This window comes from Phacochoerus africanus, chromosome 6, assembly GCF_016906955.1.
Source record: "Phacochoerus africanus isolate WHEZ1 chromosome 6, ROS_Pafr_v1, whole genome shotgun sequence".
NCBI lineage: Eukaryota > Metazoa > Chordata > Mammalia > Artiodactyla > Suidae > Phacochoerus > Phacochoerus africanus.
This window is the reverse complement of record NC_062549.1, coordinates 109,558,017-109,584,884: the sequence shown is the minus strand read 5'-3', so window position 1 is coordinate 109,584,884 and position 26,868 is coordinate 109,558,017. Positions and strand designations below refer to the sequence as shown.

General features: G+C 36.5%; 1 protein-coding gene across 5 annotated transcripts in view; it reads left to right on the top strand.

The window, feature by feature from the left end:
- Window positions 1–26,868, top strand: part of CEPT1 (choline/ethanolamine phosphotransferase 1) — a 40,968-nt gene that overhangs the window by 12,211 nt on the left and 1,889 nt on the right. For 4 of the 5 annotated variants that reach the window (XM_047785052.1, XM_047785050.1, XM_047785055.1 and 1 more), the window contains exons 3-7: window positions 2,071–2,218; window positions 4,705–4,846; window positions 18,818–18,902; window positions 25,994–26,125; window positions 26,619–26,777. In XM_047785052.1, the coding sequence (XP_047641008.1) occupies window positions 2,071–2,218; window positions 4,705–4,846; window positions 18,818–18,902; window positions 25,994–26,125; window positions 26,619–26,777 (666 nt within the window). Of the gene's footprint in view, window positions 1–2,070; window positions 2,219–4,704; window positions 4,847–11,884; window positions 11,970–18,817; window positions 18,903–25,993; window positions 26,126–26,618; window positions 26,778–26,868 lie in introns of all 5 variants that reach the window. The other variant, XM_047785051.1, reaches the window with a different exon arrangement.

Genomic DNA, 26,868 nt, shown 5'->3' with positions numbered 1-26,868 from the left:
TTTAATCTGACTTTCCTTCCCACCCCTACTTCCAATTCTTCCCCTCATACGTATAATTTATTGTTGAATTCTGGAGTTGGAGGGAGAATCACTATTGCACCAGCATGTGTATATATATATTTCTGTGTATATAAATCTTCAGTCTCTCAGTTCTGTTTCAGTAGCTCAGTGAAACCTTTTGTTTCTTAATCAACCTGAGTTGACTCATAATAAGAACATCTTTTTAAAATTTTGCAAATTGGTTAATTGCCAGTTTGTGAAAAGACTATTTGCTAATACCACTTCTTCCCCACCCACCTGTCAGGGTGTGATGGTTTCCTTGATGGATACATTTGGTGTATTATGCTCTTAACCCAACTGAGACCATACTTGCTCCTCCTGAAAAAGAACACTCTTTTTTCCTAAGACACCTCTGAGAGTTGTGAAATAATGGAAACAAGGAAAAAATATATAAACATTAGTTTAGTGTTCTACAGCTTCACAGGACAAAAGAAAAATCCAAAGACAAGGAGGCTTTTCTCTCTCTTATGTGTATAATTATCATCACGCTGTGTTCTAAGATTACATGTCTACTAATAGCTGAGGTGTCTTTGTTCCAGAGTAACACTTTTCCCCATTAAAATCCTAAGTTAAGACCCCTCAAGATGTTCCTTGTTTTCTAGTCTCCAAAAGCAGTACTGTTCAGTAGAAATTATAGAAATTTCTGTGATGATAGCACAGCGTTCTGCATCTCTGTAGTCTGACCTGGAGGCCATAGACACTTGGAACTATTGAGTATTTGAAGTATACCTAGCAAGTGAGAAACTGAATTTTTAGTTTAATTTTAGTGAATTTAGAGTAAAATAAACAGATGGGTAATGGCTACTAGAAGCAATAGACCCAAAGTCTAGAAGGTAGGGCTCTTAGTCACACAAGATGAATGACTTAGTCCAGTGTGCTGGCATGTAACCACAGTTACTGCTTTCTGGGTTTGCAACTCGAGCTCCGGGGAGGTGTATACAATGGTCCTTTTCGCAGCCTCAGTATTTTTAAATATGAGACACCAAGAAAACATTTATAAGAAGAGCTTTACTTTTTAATGACTAAAATCTAAATAGATTGCTTTCAGAGAGATACCTCTTTGCAGCACAGATTATACTGAATATTGTTTGAAGATCTGAGTGGTTTTTATTTGCAGCTCAGAGAATTTAGTATCCCCAGTATAACTTGATAACCAATATTTGACAAAATATTCTGTGGTTATAAAAATTTTTTTACGGCCTGAGCATGGAGAAATAGTAAAAAGTGATACAAAACACTCTTTTTACATTCTTACAGAGAACAAATCAAAAAAAGGCTCTCCTTTTTTAAAGCATAACATTGAAATTCAGTATTAGTGGTTCAATTTCTGTCTGGGAAAAGAGGAACCAGTTCTTGAAAAAGTGACCATAAATATTTGAAAAGTAATGTAAGGGCTCTAGCTAGTAAATCGTTATTTCCCTCATGTTGTTGTCTTGGAACATTGAAGAGGTGTGTTTAAAAATTAGTTACATGCTCAAATAAATTTGGAAAATAGCAACATGTTTTATCACCTTTGAATTGTCACAAACTGCATTAGCAATCTGAAGGGCTGGAAGAAGTCCTGCAGTAGAGAAGTCTGTTTGACATTGTTTAACCCAGTGTTTCCCATGTGTTTAGCATGGATATTTTCTTTTCATGTAATACCTATAAACATCTTGAAAAATGAAATTTGGGAAAAACTATGCTAGGTTGTTTATTAGTTGATTCTTAGAATCTAAATGTTAGGAGGAATCTAATGGAAGTTACTCGTCTAATCTCTCGTGGGATTTTGTCGTATCCTCGTGAACTAGTTATCTAGCATCTGCTTGAATACTCCTACAAAGCAGGGAATTTAATTCTCTTATAATTCTGATGGTTCCCAAAAGTTTTTCATTATGTAGCACTTGGATATTCTCTTCCATGGCTTCCAACCAGTAGTACTTCTCTGGAGAATGAAGACAAAATACCTGCAAGTAAAAACATAATAGGAATATGTCTTATTACTCTTGCTTTTCTTATTTTATTTCACAGGCACCTCTGTGGGCATATATTGCTTGTGCATGTGGCCTTTTCATTTACCAGTCTTTGGATGCTATAGATGGGAAACAGGCAAGAAGAACCAATAGTAGTTCTCCTTTGGGGGAACTTTTTGATCATGGTTGTGATTCACTATCAACAGGTATTGTTGATTTTTTTTAAATTAATGGTTAATAGTGATAAAAGGAATATGATAAACTGTTAGAATAAATAAGAAGTTCATGGTGTTAATATAGTTCTCAGAATAAGTAATTTTGTATTAACTTTTGGTATTTTTGAAAAAATGTGAATCTGGTTAATATTTATTCATTGTTTGGTGGTAGTGGGAAATTTAGAAAATAATTAATACTTGTTATTTTTAACCCTAAATATTATTGTTTTGGCACCTGTTGGTTTTAAAAATCTTAGGGCATAATTGTTATTAAAAATAAATTAAAGATGAGAATTCAGTAGTGGAAGACTAAGAAATTCATAGTCTTTATGTTGAAATGGATATTATGTAGACATTTAAAACTATGTGGTAGACTTGGAGTATAATGGTGATAATGGGCTCGGATAAAAAGACTAGCAAACAATACATTAAGGTGCTAGCAATAGATGAGTTATTGTAATTAGATTATATATGATATGTATTTGCACCATTTAAAAATAATATTTCAGTGCTTTTTTAGAGAGAAAAAAGAAAAGTAGAAATTAAATGACAGTTTCTAATTAGGCTTCCTTTCAGGAACTCCCCTGCTCTTGACTTCCCACCCTGCCACCACACACCCTGCTCCCCCCTCAAACCCACACAATTATTTTTATTTAGTTCTTCGGTTGGTTTCTTGTCATTTGGCATAGCATTTACAATATTTTAAAAGAAACAAACAAAACCCCTTTTGGTTTTAACCTTGTGAACTCAGATTCACAGAGGTAGGTGTATGTTAAAATTGTTTCAGTGTATCCTGACAGCAGCTTGCTTAGTAGAGGGGAAGGAACAGCTAAGCTCTTATAACTTCTAAGACTCAAGAAAAACTCAAAACTTCCACTGAATAAAGGATAGTCGGGTGTCTCGAAAGACTTTTATATTTAATTGGGTGACAACAGAATAACATGCCCTCTTTTTTATCTTAAGAGATGGTAATTTTTGTGCTGTAGTTTGAGTTGCTAACTTTTATAGGGAGTCCTTTTTAAAATGTGTATTACCCAAAATGAAATCTGCTAAATAAGAAAAGATAGCTTTCTAAAAAAGACAAAAAAAAAAAAAAAGGTTCCCGTCGTGGCGCAGTGGTTAACGAATCTGACTAGGAACCATGAGGTTGTGGGTTCCGTCCCTGCCCTTGCTCAGTGGGTTAACGATCCGGCGTTGCCGTGAGCTGTGGTGTAGGTTGCAGATGCGGCTCGGATCCTGCGTTGCTGTGTCTCTGGCGTAGGGCGGTGGCTACAGCTCCGATTCGACCCCTAGCCTGGGAACCTCCATATGCCGTGGGAGCGGCCCAAGAAATAGCAAAAAAAAACAAAGGATAGCTTTCTGTCTAAAGCCAATAGATCCCTTTGTTTTTCTTCTTTTTTTCTTTCTACCTTGTAACTTTTTTTTTCTTTTTTGGCTGTACCCATGGCACGTGGAAGTTCCCCACGCCAGGGAATCCATGCTGCAGCAGCAACCCAGGCCACTGCAGCGACAATGCCAGATCCTTAATCCACTGTCACAAGAGAACTCCTACCTTGTAATTTTTTACTACTCATTAGTACTCTATCCCTGAGTTGGGAGAATACAGTTATACCTCAAAAATATTGTAAGTTTGGTTCCAGACCACCGCAACAAATCGAACATTGAAATGAAGCAAGACACATTTTTTGGTTTCCCGGTATATATAAAAGCTACATCTACACTCAACTTTAGTCTCTTAATTGTGTCTCAAAAAACAATGTACATACTTCAAAAAAAAACTTTATTGGAATTCCCGGGTGGCTCAGCAGGTTAAAGATCTGGCGTTTTCACTGCTGTGTCTCAGGTTACTCCTGTGGTACGGGTTCAGTCCCTGGTCATATGAGCAGCCAAAAAAACCCCACTTTATTGCTAAAAAACACTATCATCTGAGCCTTCAGCAGGTCGTAATCTTTTTGCGGTAGTAACATCAGTCATCACTGATCAGAGACATCACCATGGCAAATATAATAATAATGAAAAAAAGTGTAAAATATTTCAAAAATTACCAAAATGTGACACTGAGATACAAAGTGAACAAATGCTGTGGGGGAAAAAATGGCACTGATAGGCTTGCTCAATGCAGAGTTGCCACAAACTTTTAATTGGTAAAAAGCACAATATCTAGAAGCACAGTGTCTGTGAAGTGCAATAAAATGAGGTATGCCTGTAGTCCAAAAAAAGCTCAAGTATTTTAGTTGCTTTTACTTTTCTAGTAAGTGGTGTAGTGAAAGAAGAGATTGAAATTTCAAGGTAAATGATGATGTAAAGAGAAACTGTGTCCTACTTTGCTGTTGGCATAGGTAACTGGGAGAAGTTCGTACATTGATGGCATATCTTCTTTTTGCTTCATCTAAAATCATTTCCAGCTCAGTTAATATCTGTTATTTGTTATTTTAACTGTTATTTTTCAGTCTGCATTGTGATCTTTCTTTTTGCAGTTTTTGTGGTTCTTGGAACATGTATTGCAGTGCAACTGGGGACAAACCCTGATTGGATGTTTTTTTGTTGCTTTGCTGGGACATTCATGTTCTATTGTGCACACTGGCAAACCTATGTTTCTGGAACATTGCGATTTGGAATGTAAGTAGCATTTCACGGTGATTTTCTTTTCTCTTTCAAATTTGAGGAATGTTGCTTCTAGGTATTTAACTATTGGAAGTTGATCAAATCATGACTAAATAAAAGATGTTTAAAACCTTCATTATTTTAGTTTTATGTAATGGTCTCTATCATGTGTCCTTCTGTCACACTTCTTGAAAGGAAGTATTAGAACCTCTCAACCAGTATTTTAAAGTAACATGTAAAACTATCCCCTTCACTCACATCCAGTGTATTTTCTCAGACAAATTCATTTTTCTTTGTCCCCACTATTATTCACCTTAAGTCTCTGTTTTATTTTGACATAGGATAGTTTCTGAAAGCAAAGAAGCAACTCTCATCTCTAAAATAATCACAGTTTAATTAGATTTTCTTCTTCTCACATTATTTTATTTCTGAATCTGTAAATACCTAAGCTCTTGATAATTCATTGGATATGAGCACACCATGTAGATTTTTATTACTGCAACAAAATGCCCAAATTTTAAAAAATAAAATAGAAACTTTTTAAACTCCAAAGGAAAAGTTCCTACCTGGTGACCAGTACTTTTCCATAAATATTAATGAGTAAACCAGTTTTGGAACAAGGTTAAGGATGGAATTCACCAACTGCTGTTTAATTAAGTATCGCAGATCCTATTTACACTGATCAAATTAGTCTTTGATTTTTTTTCATGGTGTAGTGTTTTTGTTTTGGGTTTTGTTTTTTTTTTTTGTCTTTCTGTCTTTTCTAGGGCCGCACCCGAAGCATATGGAGGTTCCCAGGCTAGGGTTCCAATCGGAGCTGTAGCTGCCGGCCTACACCAAAGCCACAGCAATGCAGGATCCGAGCCACGTCTGTGACCTACACCACAGCTCACTGCAACGCCAGATCCTTAACCCACTGAGCAAGGCCAGGGATCGAACCTGCAACCTCATGGTTCCTAGTCAGATTCATTAACCACTGAGTCACGACGGGAACTCCCATGGTGTAGTATTAAGAGGAAAAGAACTTGAGAAAAGATTCTGAATACTTCATGAAATTTCAAAATAAAAATCTGATGGCAAATAATAGGAGAACATCTTAACCTAGTCTCTAATTAAGATGAAGCATTAATGGATTTTTAAATTTTAGATCACTAATAAATTTAGTTTTCACCAGAATGAATAGAAATTTAGCTGTTCACTACAAGTTCATGTCAGGTGATTTTTGTTAAACCCATATTTAAATAGAATTTAAGATGTTCTTAAGACAGTAAGTGAATAATTGTTAAAGTTTTAGATATTAACGAAAAGACGTGTCTCAGAATAATTTCAAAATAAAGAGATTTAGAGAATGTGTTTAAGGCATATCTTGAGATGATTGCCTTATTTTAAGTGACAGTAGTGAACATGAGTGTCCAATTGAAAGCTGTATGCCTGTGCATTCACCAACAGTTTATAAAATGATCTATGCTCAGAAAATATTGAAGATGTCTGATATTATAAAAAAGCAGTTATCAGGAGTTCCCGTCGTGGCACAGTGGTTAGCGAATCCAGCTAGGAACCATGAGGTTGCGGGTTCGGTCCCTGCCCTTGCTCAGTGGGTTAACGATCCAGCGTTGCCGTGAGCTGTGGTGTAGGTCGCAGACACGGCTCGGATCCCACGTTGCTGTGGCTCTGGTGTAGGCCGGTGGCTACAGCTCCGATTAGACCCCTAGCCTGGGAACCTCCATATGCCGTGGGAGTGGCCCAAAGAGATAGCAAAAAGACAAAAAAAAAAAAAGCAGTTATCAAAAATATATGTAGATTTTTTTGTCTCAGTATTGTTTTCATAGCCTTTATATTATGTCAGTAATGTTTTCATAGTCTTTTTCTGTATTCGGTAAAACCACAAAATGTAATAGAATTTAAGACCACTTGGTTTGCTCTAATTCAGTTTTAATTGTTAGGATCTTAATGTTTTCAAAGATAGCAGAATTTATAGTATCCAGATTTCACATAATCTATGTTTCATTGGTTATTATCTCATAGTTAACTTTCAGGTCCTTATTTTGATGGCTTACTTGTCATCTAGACTTGATTTATTTTCTTTCGCTTTCAAGTAAAGCAGCACCAACCGTATAGTGTGGGAACTGAAGGAAGGAAAGAAAATGAACCATGGAAGCAGGGGAAGTTAAATAGACAGTGTTTTTAAGAGTGATTCGATATCACAGCTTTCTATTTGCAGTCTTAAAATTTCCCTTGTGTTTTCCTTTGATGAAATATGTACTTGGAAAACTGCAAGCACTTCGTATATTGTTAGATCATAAGATGCCTCTAGGGGTGTGGCAGAAGATAAGGCTGGAGAAGATCCAGAAAATCTATGTCCTGCCAAGAACTGTGGGCTTTTATCCTGAATCTCTGGGGATCCTTTGCATGACTAAAGCAGGGAAATGACAAAAGTACCTTCTGGAAAGATCAATCTGGCAACATTTTGGAGGGTGAATTGGAGTGGGCTGTGACAGAAGTAAGGAGAGCCCTTAGGTGGCATAAGCAGAATTCACATGAGGAACGATGAAATCTGAACAAGCACAGTGATGGTGCTACTGGAGAGAAAGGCATAGGTTGGAGAGAGACTTAAGAGGTCACAAGTACAGGACATAGTCTTTATGTGGATATGGAGAGTAAATGAAAGAGCAGAGACTAGAATGACTCCCATTTCCCTGATTTGGGTTGTTGGATGAAAGATGGAGAAAGGCCCTGCAGGGAGAGGGACCTGTTTGAAGGACAGTTTTATCTAGAACATGTATGGGAGGGCTTTTAGACATGCATATAGAATGAGAGTAGCAGAAAACATAAAAAAAAGAGCAAGTCTAGAAAGAAGCTCGTGAAAGTTATTGAACAGCCAGAGGAGGAGGAGGCATTCCAGAATGAGGATGAATTTCTAAAGAGAACAATGCTAAATGCTGCCAAGACTCCAAATGAGGACAGAAAATTGTACATTGAATTTGGCAGTGCGAGGCCATCGGAGTAGTAATGATGTAGAAGCCAGACTATAGGGGATGGAAGTGAATGGAATAAACAAGCGCACAATGAGTGCAGGTTACTTACAAAATGTATGGCTGTGATGGGAAGAAGCGAGGCATCAGAGGAGAGAACATGGACTCAGAGGAAGGAGGGTTTTGTGTTTTTAATGGGAAAGTTTGGAGCATACAGAAGAAACTGACTTAGAAAAGAGATTGAAGATATCTGGGGAAAGGGGCATGGGGGATGATTTTTGGAGCTTAGACTGCTGAGAACGCAGGACCCAGAGGAGTATCAAGCAGGAGGGACCAGATAGGAGGACACTCTGCCCCTGAGAATGTAGTGCTTCCTTATACTGGTGTGAGAAAGAAACTAGAAATATTGAGGCCAGTTTGAATTTAATATCTCACTTTAAATTAAATATTTGTATTAAGAGATTGGTTTTGTTTGGGAAAATTGCAGTTTTCTGAAATCTTGCGTTTACATTAAAGCAAGACTGAACTTATTTTTAAGATTAAAAGCAGGCTACACTAACAGATACATGGCAGGTGCTTTACATTTGAAGAGATATTTATCAAAATACCAAGGTAATAGAAGCATAGGGAATAATATAGTTATTCCTAAAGTAGTCTTAGAAATACCATTTTAGAGTTCACATATTTTTTCTAGAGCAGATATAATAGGCAGATTATAATAGCTTAAATATTGAAGTCAAGTTCATACATGTGGAAGAGAAAGTCCAAATTTTATTTTACTTGATTAGGAAAGGCCAGTTCTCAAATATAATTTGAGAAAAGGAATTTTTAAAAATCACTTGCTTTTTCTTCCTCCTTAGGGGAAAGTGAAAGCAGCCTTAAGTACTTTAGACATTTTATTTAAAATATTTTTATTTTAATTGTTTTATTTTCATATTTATACACAAGAGAAAAAAAAATCATGAGGTATATATAAAATAAATCCAGGTTGTTCTATGTTCAATAACCTTATAAAGTAGTAAGTTTACAGATAAGGAATTTTATTTATTTTCATTAGTCTCCTAATGTCACTGTTCTTAGTTTTTAAACCTGCTCATGGTATCTTGAACAAAAATAGCCATAGTAATTTAATCCATCCACAAATTAAATAATTTTCATTCACAGTCAAGTATTACGAGAAAACCAGTGTGATTTGGGTGCATCTCCCACGAACCCGTGAGTGCTGTATCTTCCAGCACTTCGCTCAAAGATGTCTTGCACAGAGAATATCAGTGCCTGTCACATCTGGACAGACCTCTCTCCTGACAGTGCTTCTGGACTGAGCAAGTAGAGATCTGATGGGAAGGAGTGCTGCTCATCGGGACCCTTCCAGACCCAGCTTAGACCTTTAGAGTTTTTGCTAGTCTGGATGTGAAAAACTGAGGAGGAATATGGGCTTAGAGGGATTGGGTTAGTGGAAGAAGAGAAGAACTATGAGTTGAAGCTCATTTGCAGACACTTGTGAAATATTCTTTTAAATGTTTTGAATTCTATTAAATGGAAGAGTTTGCCTTCCTTAAGGCCTAAACTCCTCTATATCTAGATATTTTAAATATGTAACTTGTAGATAGATGTATGTATAGAATCATTTTTCTAAATTAAATGCTAGAAACCCTGAACAGTCTTTAATATATGCAAAACATGGGCCTGGAAAACAATCTTACACACTGACAGGTAGAACTCTTAAATTACCATTTCGAAAAAAAATACTGTTATCTTTTCAGGAGAGAAAAAAAGAAAGACATTATAACAGATTGAACTCAGGCCATTATGTCTTGCCTCAGGTATTATCTGCAAATTATCATATCTGTATATCAGCATGGGCAAGGCCCACAACTTCTGTGGGCCGTATTTCCCAACTTGTAAAATAAGAGTTTTGGGTTACATGATAGCTAAGATTCCTTCTGTGAGTCTACTACTTGTACAGATTTCTAGTGTGCTTATTGTTTATCATTACAGCAGGCAGAGTATTTATCTTCACTTTGTGACATTTTTCTATTCATGCATCTAGGGTTTCACATTTACACTAGCTAAAAACCCTGCCACCAACATTTATTCCTATGTAAGTAAATAACTTCTGACTTTTTCTGTAGTTCAGTGAAAAAGTTAATGAGCTATGTAGTCAACTGACAAATCTAGTTCATCCTTTTATCCAAATAATCTCTAAAGAATAAGTATTTAAAGACTGTTGTCTGTTAAATATAATCCACTTTTATGTGGATTAGGAATTAGGAGATTTCCTACATATATAAAAGATAAACAGCAGGGTCCTACTGTATAGCACAGGGAGCTATATTCAACGGCATCACTTTGCTGTACACCAGAAACTAACACAATATTGTAAATCAACTATACTTCACTTAAAAAAAAAAAAAAGAATTAGGAAATTTCTTATTCAGTGCCCGTATAGGATCTTCCTGTCTTTAAATGTTTAATAAGATTTATCACATGAATTATTAAATACTAGAGATTTTCCTTTTAGTTTCTAGTTTCCCTAATTTTTTTTTTCTTCAGCAGTGATTCATTCATTTGGACTCTGCCCATTTAAATTTTATCAAATTAATAAATGTAGAACCTAGATTGTAGTTTGGTCTCACAGATCATCAGGTAAAATCATAAATCATTACCATTCTTTCTAGCTCATTACCATTCTTCAGTTTTTAATTTTCATTGTGTAGTTTTGTTTTTGTCGTGGTTTTTTTTTGTTGTTCATTTGTTTTTTCTTTTTAAGGCTGTTCCTGTGGTTTATGGAAGTTCCCGGGCTAGAGGCCTAATTGGAGCTGCAGCTGAGGCCTGTAGCACAGCCACATCAACACCAGATCTGAGCCACTCCTGTGACCTATGCTGCACCTTGCCGCAACACCGGATACTTAACCTACTGAGGACACCAGGGATCGAACCCGCATCCTCACAGAGACGTCGGGTCCTTAACTCTCTGAGCTATAACAGGAACTCCTCATTGTGTAGTTTTTACTTGAGGCTTTTTTTTTTTTTTTTTGTCTTTTGTCTTTTTAGGACCCCACATGCAGCATATGGAGGTTCCCAAGCTAGGGCTCGAATTGAAGCGATAGCCTCCAGCCTACACCACAGCCACAGCAACAGGGAATCCGAGCCCTGTCTGCGACCTACACCACATCTCACGGCAATACCAGACCCTTAACCCACTGAGCAAGGCTGAAGATCGAACCTGCGTCCCCATGAGCACCAGTCGGGCTCGTCAACCAATGAGCCATGACGGGAACTCTAAGCCTATTTTATACTGCTATTCTTTTTTTTGTCACCATCTGTGTTTTGAAACTTATTTAGTGGTTGAATTGGATATTTTACTTATTTTTACCACTAATAAACTAATCCCATGTAGCAGAGTTATAATGCTGGTGGGGAATTAAGGAAAGAGAAAGGAAAAAGAATTAGGATTCTGGACTAGAGATTATCAGGATAAGGAGATGGCCAATTTGATTTTTACTCTAGTCATATTGAAAGAAGTCACACTTTCACTTTCTCACTCGCCCTTTTCGCATCTATGTAGTCATTTTTCTGAGACAGCAGAGGTAGGAGTGTGATGAGATGTGGGGCAGGGAAGGGGTGTGAGATGATTAGTGATTTTTCAGACACATAGATAATTATGCACCAGGGCTTGAGGGAAGCGTTCCTATCCACAAGGAGGTCTGGATAGGTTCTGGCACTGAAGGGGACCTATGTCACAGACAGTGTAATCACAAGCAGCAGTCACTGTTCCTAGGTAATTGAGAATTGACTGTGTTTTGGGTTCTAGTTGTTTCAACTGCCTATTATTAAGTCATTTGTTCCGCGTATAACAGTTTCCGTTTTTAAACTTTTGTATTACTTTGATTTGGTTAAGAAATATACCTGTATGCATAAGGATAGTAATAGAACTGTATACATTGTGTTGTTGAATCTTTAAATGTCTTTATAAGGAAAATGCTACATTTTAAATATGTTTTTTGCTACCTGATTTAGTAGGGCTCTTTAGCAAAAGCTGAGTAAAGTTATTTTGAAATGTTTGTTTCCTTATGCATAGATTCGATGTTACAGAGTCCCAGATCATAATTATAATATGCCAGCTTCTCACAGGAACCCTGGGACCTTGGTTCTGGAACTTCACGGTAACCGCTAGAATATTCATGCTGTCCAATAAACAGTGGCGTGAACTCAATAAAGACAGCACCTTTGTCATGCACAGAGTAATTAAAAAACAAAAATTCAAAAGTCTTTCTGGTGATATTTCACAGAGAAACAGGTTATTAGACAATGAATAATTTTAATGTATAATAGGGCAATAAAAATCCACCCTATTAAACAAAATTTTTTGAAATACAGTATTATTACTGGTGATTTAATGTTAAAAAAACAGCCCTCTCTCCCATTTACCTACTATACCCAGTATCCTTTTTGCTGTATAATATTTTTAATACAAATACCTTTCCACCATTAAAAGGAGGTTTTCTTGGTATTTATATTTTGAAAACAATAAAGCAGCAGAGTTTTCCTTAGGTAGGTAAGTTGAAAGGATTCTTTATAGTAAGGTAGGAAAGATTCTGTTAATTCTGGTAATATTTTTTAGAAACCTGGTACTAGTTCTTGTGCTTCTACGAAATGATCTTGATTTTTTTAAAAAATTTAGTGCTAGAAGCTATTCTCACTTCTGTTTGTTTTGTGTGCTGTTTTCCTCTCTCAGTTGTGCTTTTAAAACTAAGTATTCTTGGCATTTCATGTCACTATAGCCATTCTTTGAATACCCTCCTTTTTCCATTTTGCTTTAGTAAATACCTATTTCCTTAATGCTGAGAGTAATATATCTTTTTTCTCTCATTAGAATTATAATTTTGACCTTATGACTTTTAAAAGTTCAGAAAGATTTATTAGGAAATGGTTTCCCAGTAGAATAGTCCAGAATCCCTCACACTTTAGTATGAAAATGTTTATTTACAAGAAAAATAGATTCTCTTTATTTTTCAGTTCGGGGGTGTTGGGGAACTGTTCGCATGAACACCTGACCCATCATTCCAGCACTGCAAAGCTACCCGTACCCCCCAAATGCTTCAGTAACATGAGGGAAATAGTCTCTGATAGCAGCTTTCTTTCCGAAAGGTATCTTGCATCCTTGTCAATGCAGTTACTTAGTGGTTGCAGTGATGGCTTTGGGGACAAATCAACAGTGAGGGATATCCTACATCATTTTTTTTTCAAATAAACTTGGAATATAGTGTATACTTAGAAGTACTATAGGCATGTTTTAGGAGCAAAACTAAAGCCATTTTCAATTGACTCTATAATGTATTGGCATCATTATTTGTGTGATTTCCTCCTAGAATAGAATAATGTGCATAGTCCAGGATGGCATTCTTTAGCACTCTTATATCCTTAATCTGTTGCTGGTACTTTCACCAAAGACCTGAAGCTTTATGCTCACTGCATTTATAAAATTCGATAGTTCATTTATTATTAATATTAATTATACTAACCAAAGGTTTTTTACCCACCAATGTTCTTGATGAAATTAATAGGATATTGACTATTTCATTAACCTTCATCTTTTCTGTCTGTGTTAACAAAGTACCCTCTATTTACAGAGCCCTTCCTATTAAAATTTTTCTAGAACTGATGTACTTTAATTTTAACACAATGAAAATGTTTTTGGAAATACATTTTTTTTCCTCCAGATATAGTGTCTTCACTTTTATCAGTTGCTAACTTGCAGAGATTTTTCCTTTGCTTTTAAAATATGTGTTGCTTTAACTGATTTGATCATTGAAATGAAATTGTCAGATGTGCTTTCTTTTTTCTTTACAAAGCTCAGAGGAAAATACAAACTTCAGAAAGAGTTGTTTTTTCTCATTTCTTCCCAAAGTATTTTTTAATTTATTAGCATCTAAACTTTCTGTATTAGCTATTTATTGCCTATTGTATGCTGCCACTTTAGGAAAAACTGTTCGAATATAAGAAACTTCATCTTGAAATGTATGGACATCTTAGTGATAACAAATTAAAAAAAACATGACAAATGTCTGTCTTAGTTGATTAGTAGGCTAAAAATTTTAGCCTACTAAATGTTAGCACTGAGTAGGAACAACATTCTAATTTCTTTCAAGGCTCTGCCACTTATCATTTCTCTCTGCTTAGAAAAGTCACTTACCCTGTCTAAGTTTCTTCATCTATGCAGTAGTGATATTTCCTACCGCCTAAAATAGTTGTGAAGATTAAAAGAGTAAAGCATGTTATGTGCTAGCTGCAGTGCTTGTCATATAAGTATTTATTATTGTTATTATGTTTAACACCTGTTAGTAACTTCTAATAACTTCCAGATTTCTTCCAAAATTGATTGTGCTAGTTTGAGGGGAAGACATGAGCCCTTTATTTAGCTCCAAGGTTATCACTGAATGAGGTGAGAGGACTCTTCTAATTCTTCTTTTTCCAAAGGTGGGAGGACAGGATGCCCCTTAAATTTGGGACCTAAACTTGACTTCCTCTTAGAGGACTTATTTTTTTCTAGCCTTTGCCTACTTTTCTCTTACTCAGAATCACTGGATGGGTGATTGTTTTGTTTCAGTCTTCTCAGATAATCTAAAGATCCATATAGTCACTCGCGGTAGATAATACTGTTTTAAATAATTAAGCTTATCTCAAAAAATAGATGCTTAGACTTTCTCTGTATGTAACCCTTGACTTTAAAATACTCAATAGTTATCACTTAGCTGCATGGCTAATGTTATTTAACATTAAGCTTGTCATCCCCAGTTTGCCCCTTATCAAGGATAGAAAGTAAAATATTGGAAGGTAGTATGTTGAATTTCTAGGTCAGACCTCATTCCAGTCTGCCAATACTTCACCCACCCATGGTACTTCTGGTAAAGTATATGATTATATATAAGTTCCCTAGAACATCAGATCTATTTACAAATAATTGTGACTCTGTAGTTAAAGCAGTCCAGTCCTTGACTAGGATTCTAGCCACCTTCAATGACTTTGTAAACAAAATGCTGCTTTTTAAATAACTTTCAAGTCAGACTGTACAAATCAGAATTACTATGACATTATGAATTGAGGTCTAGCATATATTTTGTGATAACCAATGTAGTAGCCAACCCCTTAAAGTACAACAAAATTATGTTTACTAATTATGTTCACTAATTTTAACCAAAAAAACTGTGTTTATTGGCGTTCCCTGGGGGCATATTGGTTAAGGTCTGGCCTTGTCACTGCTGTGGCTCAGTTTTGTTCCCTGGCCCAGGAACTTGTGCGTGCCGCAGGCACGGCCAAATGTATATATATTTATATATATATATATATTTATATTTACTATATATATATATTTACAAATTAACTTCATGTGTATCTTTGAAATGCATGTGTCCTATATAGAAGAAAACTAAATTAAATTGTCTTATTTCTGATATTAGAAGGAAAAGACACATGAAAAATGCTAGGAAATCACGATTAACATGCTTATCAACTCCCACAGGATGTCAGTTAAATAAATCCCTTCTCATCCCTCAGTTAATACTGATTCTTGTTGGAATTCAGACCAAATGCATTTGTTAGGAATCTCTCTGAACACTAAGAAATAAAAATGAAACATTTGAAATGGAAATTTTCTTTATAGTTAGCTAGCTTAGATGGTTTGGAGTTTTTACACCCTTTTTCACTTTTAAAAGCTGTACTTCTTATGTAGTAACATCCTGATCAGGGAGCTTTCTGAGTTGCCCTTCCCTGGTTATGAAGCTCCCTAGGCCTCTCCCTCCAACTAGGAAGATTCTGTTTCTTGTTCAGAAGTTAAAATTGCTCATATTTATTTAGGACACCTTTGTATCTTTACCTCTCAATCAATAGACAGGATGTTGTAAGTTAGTGATGGGCCCAAGGAGTTAGTTATGAGTGTTGGAGGTTATTTTGACTGTGGACTGCCGCACTTACAGCCTCCCCATCAGAAACATGGGAGAGCTTAATTTCCACCACTGGTTTGCTTTTTTCCATTTTTCTTCTGTGAGAGCCATCAGAATGTTGTTTGTTGCTGGCTTGCTGTAGTAATTTAAGTGTGTTCTGACCAGAGTACTTGTGGATTATCCACAGCAATCGGGGACGTTCTTTTTGTCCTTTGGCAATCTATACTAAAATAAAGTAGAAAGAAGAAATTATTTAAGCAACAACAGTCAAGATATTTCAATAGTTTCATGGTTACAGAAAATTGTTTATCATCATCTGGTTTCTCCCCTGAAACCTTTAGGATGTGGAAGTCTAATGATAAAGATATGAAATTTGCTTTCCCGTGTCTTTTTAAAAAAATCACTCTGGTGTCTCAGGTGGTTTTTGACCACATAGCTCTTGTTCCTTGAAGGGCTTATTTTTGGTATAGTTGCGGACATTGATTTTTTGTTTGTTTGTTTGCTTTTGTTTTTGAGAAGTAGTTCCAACAGTTGAAAATATTGTCACCCATGTTATTATTTTGAAGATAATAAGGATGAGCAAGGGACCACAGAATGCCAAATTCCTGCCTTTATATAGTGTTCTGCCTCCAGACAAGTATGTCTTTCCTGCATAGCCAAAAAAGAGTAAGATGAGCCCCCTCCTCATATGTTAGAGTAAATTCAGCCCATCCTCAGAGACTTCTTAGAGGAAGGGTGGAAAAATGGACTGTCCCATAACCACTTCTCTGCTGAACAGAATCATGAACTCTTGCTCGCTGTTAATCATTTCTCCCACCTCTCCCTCTTAGCTTGCTTAGTTTCCGCCTGTGTGGATGGCCTCGCACTGCACCCTTTTTCATTGACAGTCGCCATTAGAGCCACATGTCCAGGAGTGGGGATAGACAGTTCTCATGACTCAGAGTAGGAGGGCTTTATTCTGGAGTACAGAATGTTCCTCCAAATCAGATAATCACACAAGAAAAAATATTCTTAACTAATTAAAACTGGTAAGTAAGTTTTCCCTGACTATCCCTCTTAACATGAAGGCACTGTTGATCTAAATACAATGGTAATATCTGAATGGTTTAGAAAATTCTGTCTCCCAAAATTTCCAAACAGGCTAATCCATAAAACTTTCCCGAGGAGTCCCAATTTGGGGCTCTGTAAAGATTTTTCGTATTTCCTATTCTCTTTTACATTCATCCAAGGTACAAAGATTAATTGCATGAGGTTCCCTCCATTTTTATTTTGTAATTCTATACTTCTGGCCCTTCCCCTCCCAGAAGGCTACTTCATATATCCAGCAAAATGTTGTAAGATGTCTGCCCTCCTCCACCCAAGACAGAGTCGAACATCTTTGACACCTGCTTAGTCTCCTGAGTCTGCTACTGAGTAATTCCCCTTATTGGCAACACCACTCACCAGGTCAGCTCTATAGATTCTTTTTAGCCTGATTCAGTCCATCTTTTTTTCCAATAAATGTGTTATATCAAAATAACTACATCACTGTATGTTTGTAGCTTAATGCGCTTCTGTTTTAAAAACATTCTTGAGCAAAGATCAGTTTTTTAGTTGTGAGAGACTAGTTTCAATCTAGTTACTTAACGAGCATGAGAGCTTACATAGCTTAAGCTCACATTATAGATTGTCTGCTTGAAGTATCAGTTTTAGAAATGGGGGCTTTATTCTGCTCTGGGAGTAGAACCCCTTTGCTATTGTTGCTATCAATTTTCTTAGACTGATTTTTTTTTTCAGTTTACCTTCATAATAGATAAGTTACTCACCTTGTTTAAATACTAACATTATGAAAAAGGTATGCAGTGAACAGTCTCCTCATCCTCATCTCCCAGCTCTTCAGTTCCCACGCTGTCCTCTCCAGTAGGTACCCACCGTTCTTAGTTTGTAATGTATCCTTCCAGAAATTTGTTATGTAATTATTGGCAAATATTAAAGTGGAGTATTATTTTTCTTTTTTTTTACACAAAAAGTGGCATATACACATTCTGCAACATCTTTTTCACCTAATATAACTTTGATATTTTTCCATAGCACGTAGAGAGCTGCCCAACTCCTTTATAAAGCTACCCAATTGTCCATTGTATGGAAGTACCGTAATTTCTAGAACTACTCCCTCATTGAGGGATATTTTAAAAATTCTGTTACTATAAGTGATGTAATGAATTACCCTGTACAGACACTTTGTGCAGGCACATGTGTAGGCTAAATCATCACAGTTACAAGGCATTTCAGATCCAGTAATCTGAGAATGACAATCTCAAAATTTTATAAAGTGCTATCTTGCAGAGGGAAAAGAACACCCCTTTATGCTTTGCTCCTCAGTCTTTTTGCCCATATTCTTTTTTCAGACTCTCAGACTTCTAATTTCTACTGCCCTTTTTTGTACCAGGTTTGTCTTTTCTTGACTCTTAAGATTTTTAGCAACCTCAAAGCTAATTCTTGGCTGCTTTCAGTATCTTCTTTACAGATGTCTTAGGGTAGTAGACCTGATAAGCAGAAGAATTTGATTGAGAATTGGGTGGATTTTTTTTTTTCCACACCCATGCTGTGGAAGGCGTTAAATGAATATATCTAAAGGGCAGTAAGTTTTGCAAGTTATCGGTGATATATGTTACTTTAGGAAAAGCTTACCATTTCTGCCATTTGATACTACAAAGCACTTATTTCAAGATCTCAGTGCACAGTGCAGTCCTCTGGCACTCACAATTTAATACACCCACACACTTTTCTTTTTTTTTTTTTGGTGAGAAAGGTTAAGCTATAGTTTCAGCCCAATTTCAATTAAATCAGAAATTTCCTTTAGAAAGGAGGGGTTTTTATTGCTCTGTGAAATTCAAATTAAATTATAAAAGGCTCTGGATTTTATTTGATTTTGCTCATAACAAATTTTTGACACCTCCTTTTCCCCTTTCCTCAGTATTTGAGATTTTTTTCTATTGTGCATGATAGAGGAATGCTGCTAAGCTTGCAAGTAATTAACTTGAAATTGTTTTGAGTAATTCTGCTTTTTTTGGCTTTTTGTACCTAATCAGAATTGATGTGACTGAAGTGCAAATCTTCATAATAATCATGCATTTGCTGGCAGTGATTGGAGGACCACCTTTTTGGCAATCTATGGTAACTCTTCACATTGTATAACCCATGTGATGCATGTTGTCTTCAGCTTGTGTTTTTCTAATATAGGATAATCTAATTAAAGGGTGATGTGTAAAATTATTTTACTCTTTCTGAAAATGAAAAGTCACAGCAATGGTAGGACACAAACATCCCTTTAGGGCACAGTGAATTTTGCTACTTGGGGTTAACGTGGTATTCAGTAGTAGGTCCATTTCGGGGCTCTTTTTGAAGGCTATCAGAATTATCATTTGTCATCCTTTTTTTTACAGTTGAAGAACCAGTGGGTAGTGTATCAAGTTAACCAATGACAAGATTAAATCAGATTTTTTATTCTCTTTCTGAACTACATGGTTCTACTAGTTTTCTCTCTCATATGCTTAAAGCTGAATAACAAATTTTGATAGTACATTAACTCTGGCCCCAGAACAGAATAAATGCTTCTTGAAATCAATGTCATAGTATTGTTTTAACAAGCCAGGACCTTGGTTTTCAACCTGACCTGAAATATAGTCACCCTACAAATATAAGTTCTTTTCTGAAAGAGGGAATATAGTATGTATAATACAGGGGCCAAGAACCACAGGCTCAGGAACCAGACTGCCTGAGTTTGGGCCTGGCCTCACTGCCTTCTATGTGAACTTCATCTGTTATCCAACCCTCTCTGGCTTAGTTTTCTCCTCAGTAAAATGAGGAAAATAATACCTGTCTTAGAAGGTGATTTTGTGGATTAAATGAATATGTGTAAAGCATTCAGAATAGTGCCTATCAAATCATAAGCCCTCAATAAAAGCTGTTGCTGTTCTTACAGTTGGAATGTTTATTACTGCTTAACGAACACAGTTTTTAAAAATCAGATTCATTCTAAGGTATAATGGAAATTTACTGAGCAAAACTTTGCCCTTACCTAATTCGCTTTATATTGGTGAATCAGATACTTGAGGAAGTGTAATTAACACTCCTCCCTAAGTATTTATTACCAGAAATTGTTTAATGCCTTTTTTGGTGCGTAGGGTTGTGAGGAGGGAGGAAATAAAGGAATAGAAATAATCCATAGTCAACCAGGAAAATTCCAAAACTGTTTATGCATGTACATAATATTATCAAAATCATTTTTTCCTGCACATTAGTCTCAAAAGCCAAAACAATCTCTAGTGCAGTCTGAGATGCATAGATAGGTATCTATGTATCTCTGTACATCTCAGATTTCACTAAAAAGTATTACTACTTTCGCTCCCCTGTAGGTTAAATAATTAACATTTTTAAAATAATTATAAAACTACTAAATAGTTAATGGTTTTAAACAATTTGGCTGTGGAGGAAAGAAAAGATTTTCTTTTCCTGAAACTAGATTATAAAGTCTAAAGCCTACCTCCCACTTAAATTTTTTGTATCACTTAACTATATTAATTATTATTTTCATAGGCTTCATGTTTCATACCAAAATCTCTTCCCCCCCAAAATTATTTTATATATCTCACACATATATAAATTACCTGTAATGTTTCAGCACATCAATAACAAAGAAAAAAAAGTGGAATTTCTCGTTTGATCATCCCCAAACAAGTCAGCATCAGGTGTGTTTACCTAACTATCCTTATCAATATAGGAATACATAAAGCATTGTTGTCAGTGTAGTTATGTATTCATGTAGGTTATACACAAACCCTTATTTTTTTAGATGGTGTCTGGCTTTTTTGCTTCAGGTAAACTTGTCACTTTTTTATTAGGATTTATACACATAATCTGCACACATACATCACAGATGTAATTTTTTTTCTTTTAAAAATATAAAGAATTTTGTTCTGTCTTTACCGATAATTAAGATAATATAATCACTTTTTTATTATATGTTTAGAAAAGTAATCTGAGAAATTCTCAGATCCAAGACTGAAAAGGAGGTTCCAGACCCAGCAATCCAGTGCCAGGATTAGCGAGGTTAGGTTGCAGCAGGGAAACAGATTCCCAGGCCCCTGTTTTATTATTAGCATCACTGGTTCCACTCTTAACCATCATTAAACTATAGGAAAGGACTTGACTTCTCTGGTAATATTTGGAGGCTTAGAGGAATAGTCTGTGTTCTTTGACCAGTTTCCAGTACAGATTCCTATAACTGACTTCAGACCATTGCATTTCTTTTTTTTTTAACCCGGCCCTATGCACTCATGCTGAATATGCTGTTTTGAGTCGCATTGTATTGGTTCAGGAAAGACTACTACATGCAGTGCTCCAATTTATTTGTATGCCAGAATGGAGAGAAGATATTTATTTAGGGCCCAGGTGTGAAATTTTTACCTCTTTTGAGATTGAGAACATAAAACGGAAATTGCTGGAGTTCTCACTATGGTGCAGTGAGTTCAAGATCCCACATTGTCTCTGCAGGCATTGTGGGTTCAATCCCTGGCTCAGCGCAGTGGGTTACAGATCTGGCAGTGCTGCAGCTGTGGCCTGGGAACTTACAAGTGCTGCGGGCGTGGCCAAAAAAAAAAAAAAATTACCTTCCAAATCCTTTTACTGATATTTAAGAAAGCAACTTTATGGTAAAAACAAAAATAGTGCAGATGTCTTCATAAAGCTGATTTTAAAAAATCAACTATTTTGCAAAGGTAAGTGAGGTTCCTGGGCCAAGGATCAAACCTGCCACCACAGCAGTGACCCAAGGCACTCCAGTGATAACGCTGGATCCTTAACCCTCTGCACCATAAGAGAAACTCCTCTCATTGCCTTGCTTATTTTCTTTTTTCCTTCAAAGAGATGGTTTTTTACCTAAAGGTTATAGTTTTTGGTTGGTTTGGGGGTGGGTGTGTGTGTGGTTCATGGTGGGGTTTTTCCCCCCATTTTTTAATTTTTTATTTTTATTTATCTATTTATTTATTTATTTTTGCTTTTTAGGGCCGCACTAGTGGCACGTGGAGGTTCCCAGGCCAGGGGTCGAAATGGAGCTACGCTGCCGGCCACAGCCACAGCAACACCAAATCTGAGCTGCGTCTACAACCTATACCACAGCTCACAGCAATGCTGGATTCTTAACCCACTGAGCGAGGCCAGGGATTGAACGTGCAACCTCATGGTTCTTAGTCGAATTTGTTTCCACTGTGCCACGACGGGAACTCCCTCCCCATCTTTTTAAAGTAAGAAATTATTTTCATGCATAACAGTTAGTGCATGGTTTACACATTGCAAGCAACAAGACATTTTTTTGTGTGTGTATTGCTTCCCCAAAAGAATATATCCTTTTGGGGATGTCTTGGAACTATCTTCTATCGTATATAATATCACTCTTAAAAAAAAGCATAATCACTTTGGAAGGGATTCACATGTAATCCCCTCATGGTTACTTTTATCACGACATTTGATTCTTTTAAAAGTAGTAGTTGATTAAAGGTGTGTTAGATCAAGAGACATGTTCATTTATTTATTTTTATCTTTTTAAGGCCACACTTGTGGCATATGGAAGTTCCCAGGCTAGGGGTCTAATTGGAGCTGCAGCTGCCAGCCTACACCACAGCCACTGCAACACCAGATCCAAGCCGCATCTCTGACCTACGTGGAAGCTCTGGGCAACACTGGATCCTTAACCCACTGAGCGGGGCTAGGGATTGAACCTGCATCCTCATGGATGCTAGTTTGGTTTGTTACCTCTGAGCCACAATGGGAACTCCGTAGGTATAATTTTTATCTCGCTCTTAAACTGAAAGACTTAAGGAGTGCCATTATACTCAAGTAATTCAGACATTACAAGTAGGCATTCCTGCATTATTTGGAAGGAAGTATCTGATCTCAAAATTATACTTTTTATTCCTGCTGAAACTTACAAAGCCTGTAAGAACTTTTTATTATGCTCATAGGAAAACTAGTCTTAACAGTGTAGAAAATGATACTGTGCATTAATCTAAACAATTGAACCAAAACCTGTGTCCATTTTAATCTGATAAATCTGAGAATTTGTTTATCTCAAAAATGAACCACCTTAGATTGATATTATCTGACTGCATAATTGTATGGCATGAATCCAGAGGGTTTTACCCTACCTGTAGAGCAGACACCATGACCCGAGGGAGTTCTTACTCTTTCCAGTCCCAAAGGCTACGGACACTGAGTCTGCTTGACATAAAGGTGTTTTCAGTACAGCTTTCTGGCTGTTTCTGTGGAGTAGAAGGCACTTTGATCATCTCAGATAATTTGCAGGAGGATGAGGATAGAAAGAGAAAGATTGGGAAAAACAGAATGTGCACATCTTCCTTGATCTTGAGTGTGAGATGAAAATGGCAACACTTGTAGTACTTTTTATAGGTGTTCAGTTGATGCTGATTTTTAAGGGACCACCTGGTGAAACTTGGGATTCCTCTGACTTCAGCTTTCCCCGTATGTTGTGTCAGATTTTCTTATAGCTAACTTCCTTTTTCCTTCTTCATGTGGAGGCAAGATATGTCTTCATAGTATCTCAAGAAAAAAAAAAAAAAAGGTCATTCTCTGTAGAGTGATAGAAACAGAGAACGTCTTAACCTTCATTTGACAAGTTTATGTGGAGCACCTGCAATATCCATGGTCTAGAGAGGACATAAAATCAATTCAGACATAACCCTGCACTCGGGAGCTTTTGGTTTGGGGTATATAGCTATCAAGTGAAGAGGGCCCTAGAAGTGTTTATGACTCTTTGCTCCTGAGTCTGTAGCTTCCTTAGTTCGTGATCCAAGCCATTTAGTAATTTGACTGGCTTTTCTAATGTTGTTGTTTATTCTTTCTTTTTTCAAAGAACAACAGTTTCCATGAGCCTAAAGCATTTTCACCAGATTTTAAATACAGGTGTGACATTGTTCAGTTCAGTTGTGGCACAGATTCCTACTGTACCAGAGTTGGCACTTACTTAGTTCCCTGGCCCTAAAATAGGCAGGCCCCTGTGATAGATTAACACTTTGCTTCTTTCAAAATCTGAGGGAGTGTAGTATTTCCTCCTTTGCCAAGACAGGTCCTTTGTCTCTAGAGGGAAAAGGAAGCTAGCCAGAGTATTAAATTTCAACCAGGTGCATCAGATTTAGATTGTAATATCCTTCGTTTCCTGAACTAAAAAAATTCTCTTGGAGTTCAGAGCAACCATGGCGTCGATTTTCTCCATTATGAAAAACAAGCTTTGGATTTGGGTTCTAGAATTTAGAGATCAGTTAGGGAAGGAAGGAGACCATTTAAGATGCTCCATAAAGTTCTGGGTTTAATTTTTAAGTGGACCTATTTCATTCTAGAAAATTCAACACTGCCATAGTACAACTTGAAATTTGAATAAGTTGCTTTCCCTTTTTTTATTTAAGACTACAGTTTTCCAAGAGGTCACAGAGTTATATAAACTCAGTTCTTGAGAGTTTCAAAGAAATAGAGTATCTAAACATTAATTTTATATCAATTTTATTAGTTTTATACAGACAAAAAATAGGAAATTTCACATTGCTTGTTTGACCTAAAAAGCATAGGCAGATGACAGCCCTAAAAATCATACACTGCCCTAATTGAAATGTCTTTATTGAAAGAATTCATTGCCTATTAAACTATTATGGGCTTTTGGAATCTTATTCTTGGAGGCATTTGTTTTTATTAATAGACTATATCATTTTACTGTTGCTTTCTTTTCAATCCATATTGGACAAAATTGGCAACTTTAAAAAGGCTAAAAAAGAGAGGTGCAAAAGGAAGAAAATCTTAAATGATTTTTTTTTTTTAACGGCGACACCCACAGCATATGAAAGTTCCCAGGCTGGGGACTGAATCCAAGCCACAGCCGCAGCCTGCACTGCAGTTGCAGCCATGCTGGATCCTTTAACCCACTGTGTCAGGCTGGGGATCGAACTTGCACCTCCTTAGTGACCCAAGCCACTGAAGTCAGATTCTTAATCTGCTGTGCCATAGTGGGAACTCCTTAAGTTATTTTTTAGATTTAGAATAAGTGTATTTCATTTCAAATGATGGATATTGTGCTTGTAGATTAGATACATGAGGAGTTCCCATTGTGGCTCAGGAGGTTAAGAACCCGATGTGGTCTCCGTGAAGATGTGGGTTTGATCCCTGGCCTCCTTCAGTGGGTCAAGGATCTGGCATTGCCGCAAGCTGCAGTGTAGGTTGCAGATGTGACTTGGATCTGGGCGTTGCCATGGCTGTGGTATAGGCTGGGAGCTTCAGCTCCAATTCCCCCCTTAGCCTGGGAACTTCCAAATGCCACATGCATAGCCCTAAAAAAAAAGAAAAGGATTAGATACGTGATCTTAATCCACTTAGCACCCCCTTACTTTAGGTAAATCAATTCATATTTTCAGTATACTATAAAAAGTTATTATTTACTTCTTTTGGAAGTAAGCTTATATGTTACAATTTTGGATACTCGGTTATAGAGCGGTATCTGCTTGGGTGTGCTTCATATGCTTCACACCCCCCACCTGCCTCTGAGTTTGCTCTCCTCCTATCAGAATCTCTTGACAGCAACATTGGAGGTGTTTTTACCATTTGAGATTTCCAGAAGCTCCTTAAATACGAATGCCTTCTCAGTTGCTCTCTACTGCTCCCTACTTTTACTAGCTGCCTATATCCCAACAGTTTGGAGTTGGGAACTCTTCTGAGTAGAACTTCTGTCTTTCATTTGCTAGTTTGCAGATTTGTTAATCTTGTTGCAAATATTCTAGTGCTTTAATGTTTCATGCTTTCTCTCCCATAAACTTAGTAACAAAATACAGATTTAGAGGTAGAGTCCAAAAATGCACAAAGTAAAAAGCAAGTACACTTTTTTATGACAAGGCCAGAAGATAGCCTTGTTCACTGTGGCCATACTTGTGGGATGCATTAGGTGAGCTTTACTTAGTTATGACACAAATTCATAAAATTGGATCAGTTGGCTTTTTAACAAAGTTGGTGTCAGAAGTTAGATTAATTTTCATATAGTACCTCATCTCTTGAAGACTTGTTGTATTGCATATAATGGAAGGAATAGGGAGACTCCCATTAATTTAACTTAAACTACAAGGAGTGACTGTATCAGAATATGAATCACATATTTTTTGTTTTCTTATTAATTTGTGTAGATATTAATTGTTCTCTCTCTCTACCCATTAAAGATTCCAGTGCTGAATATTCAAATGAAAATTTTTCCTGCACTTTGTACTGTAGCAGGGACCATATTTTCCTGTACAAATTACTTCCGTGTAATCTTCACAGGTGGTGTTGGAAAAAATGGATCAACCATAGCAGTAAGTACGTCTTAAGATTTCCAGTGATTGTCTGTGCTAGGAGGTAGTTTTGTAGTTGCTTTTTCATTTGAATTGTTAATTAAAATCACTTGTTAATTGAGAGTTTCCACTTAAAGAAAAAAGTAGTCTCTGAAACTTATGTTTTATTTACATGTGTATACATTTACATGCTTATATTTGCATATTTTTGTGCCTGCGCGCGCGCGCACACTCGCACACACACACTTTTATATACATAAAATTTTTTTAAAAGTGTGACCTGCTTTGTGAAATGAATCTGGTCTCTTAAGTCAAATCCCCAGTTTATCCCCGCCCAATCCATGCTCCTGCTTTTCCTTAGGTGTTCTTGTGTTCAGTTGTAAAACTATGGCCTTGTCAGATACCATGAGGTTCTTAGAAGCTGAAATTTCTCTCTCTTACAGCAATCAGATCCATACAGTATCTGATGGGTATAGAGTACCACTAACTCCTCATTTCTCTTTACTTTGTACAGGGAACAAGCGTCCTTTCTCCTTTTCTCCATATTGGATCAGTAATTACATTAGCTGCAATGATCTACAAGAAATCAGCAGTTCAGCTTTTTGAAAAGCACCCCTGTCTTTATATATTGACATTTGGTTTTGTATCTGCCAAAATCACCAATAAGCTTGTGGTAAGCACCAAGGTTTTGGTTTGTTTTGCTTTTCACTTTTATCATATTTTATTTTTATGGCCATAGTTTTCATTTCATAGCTTCCTAGGCA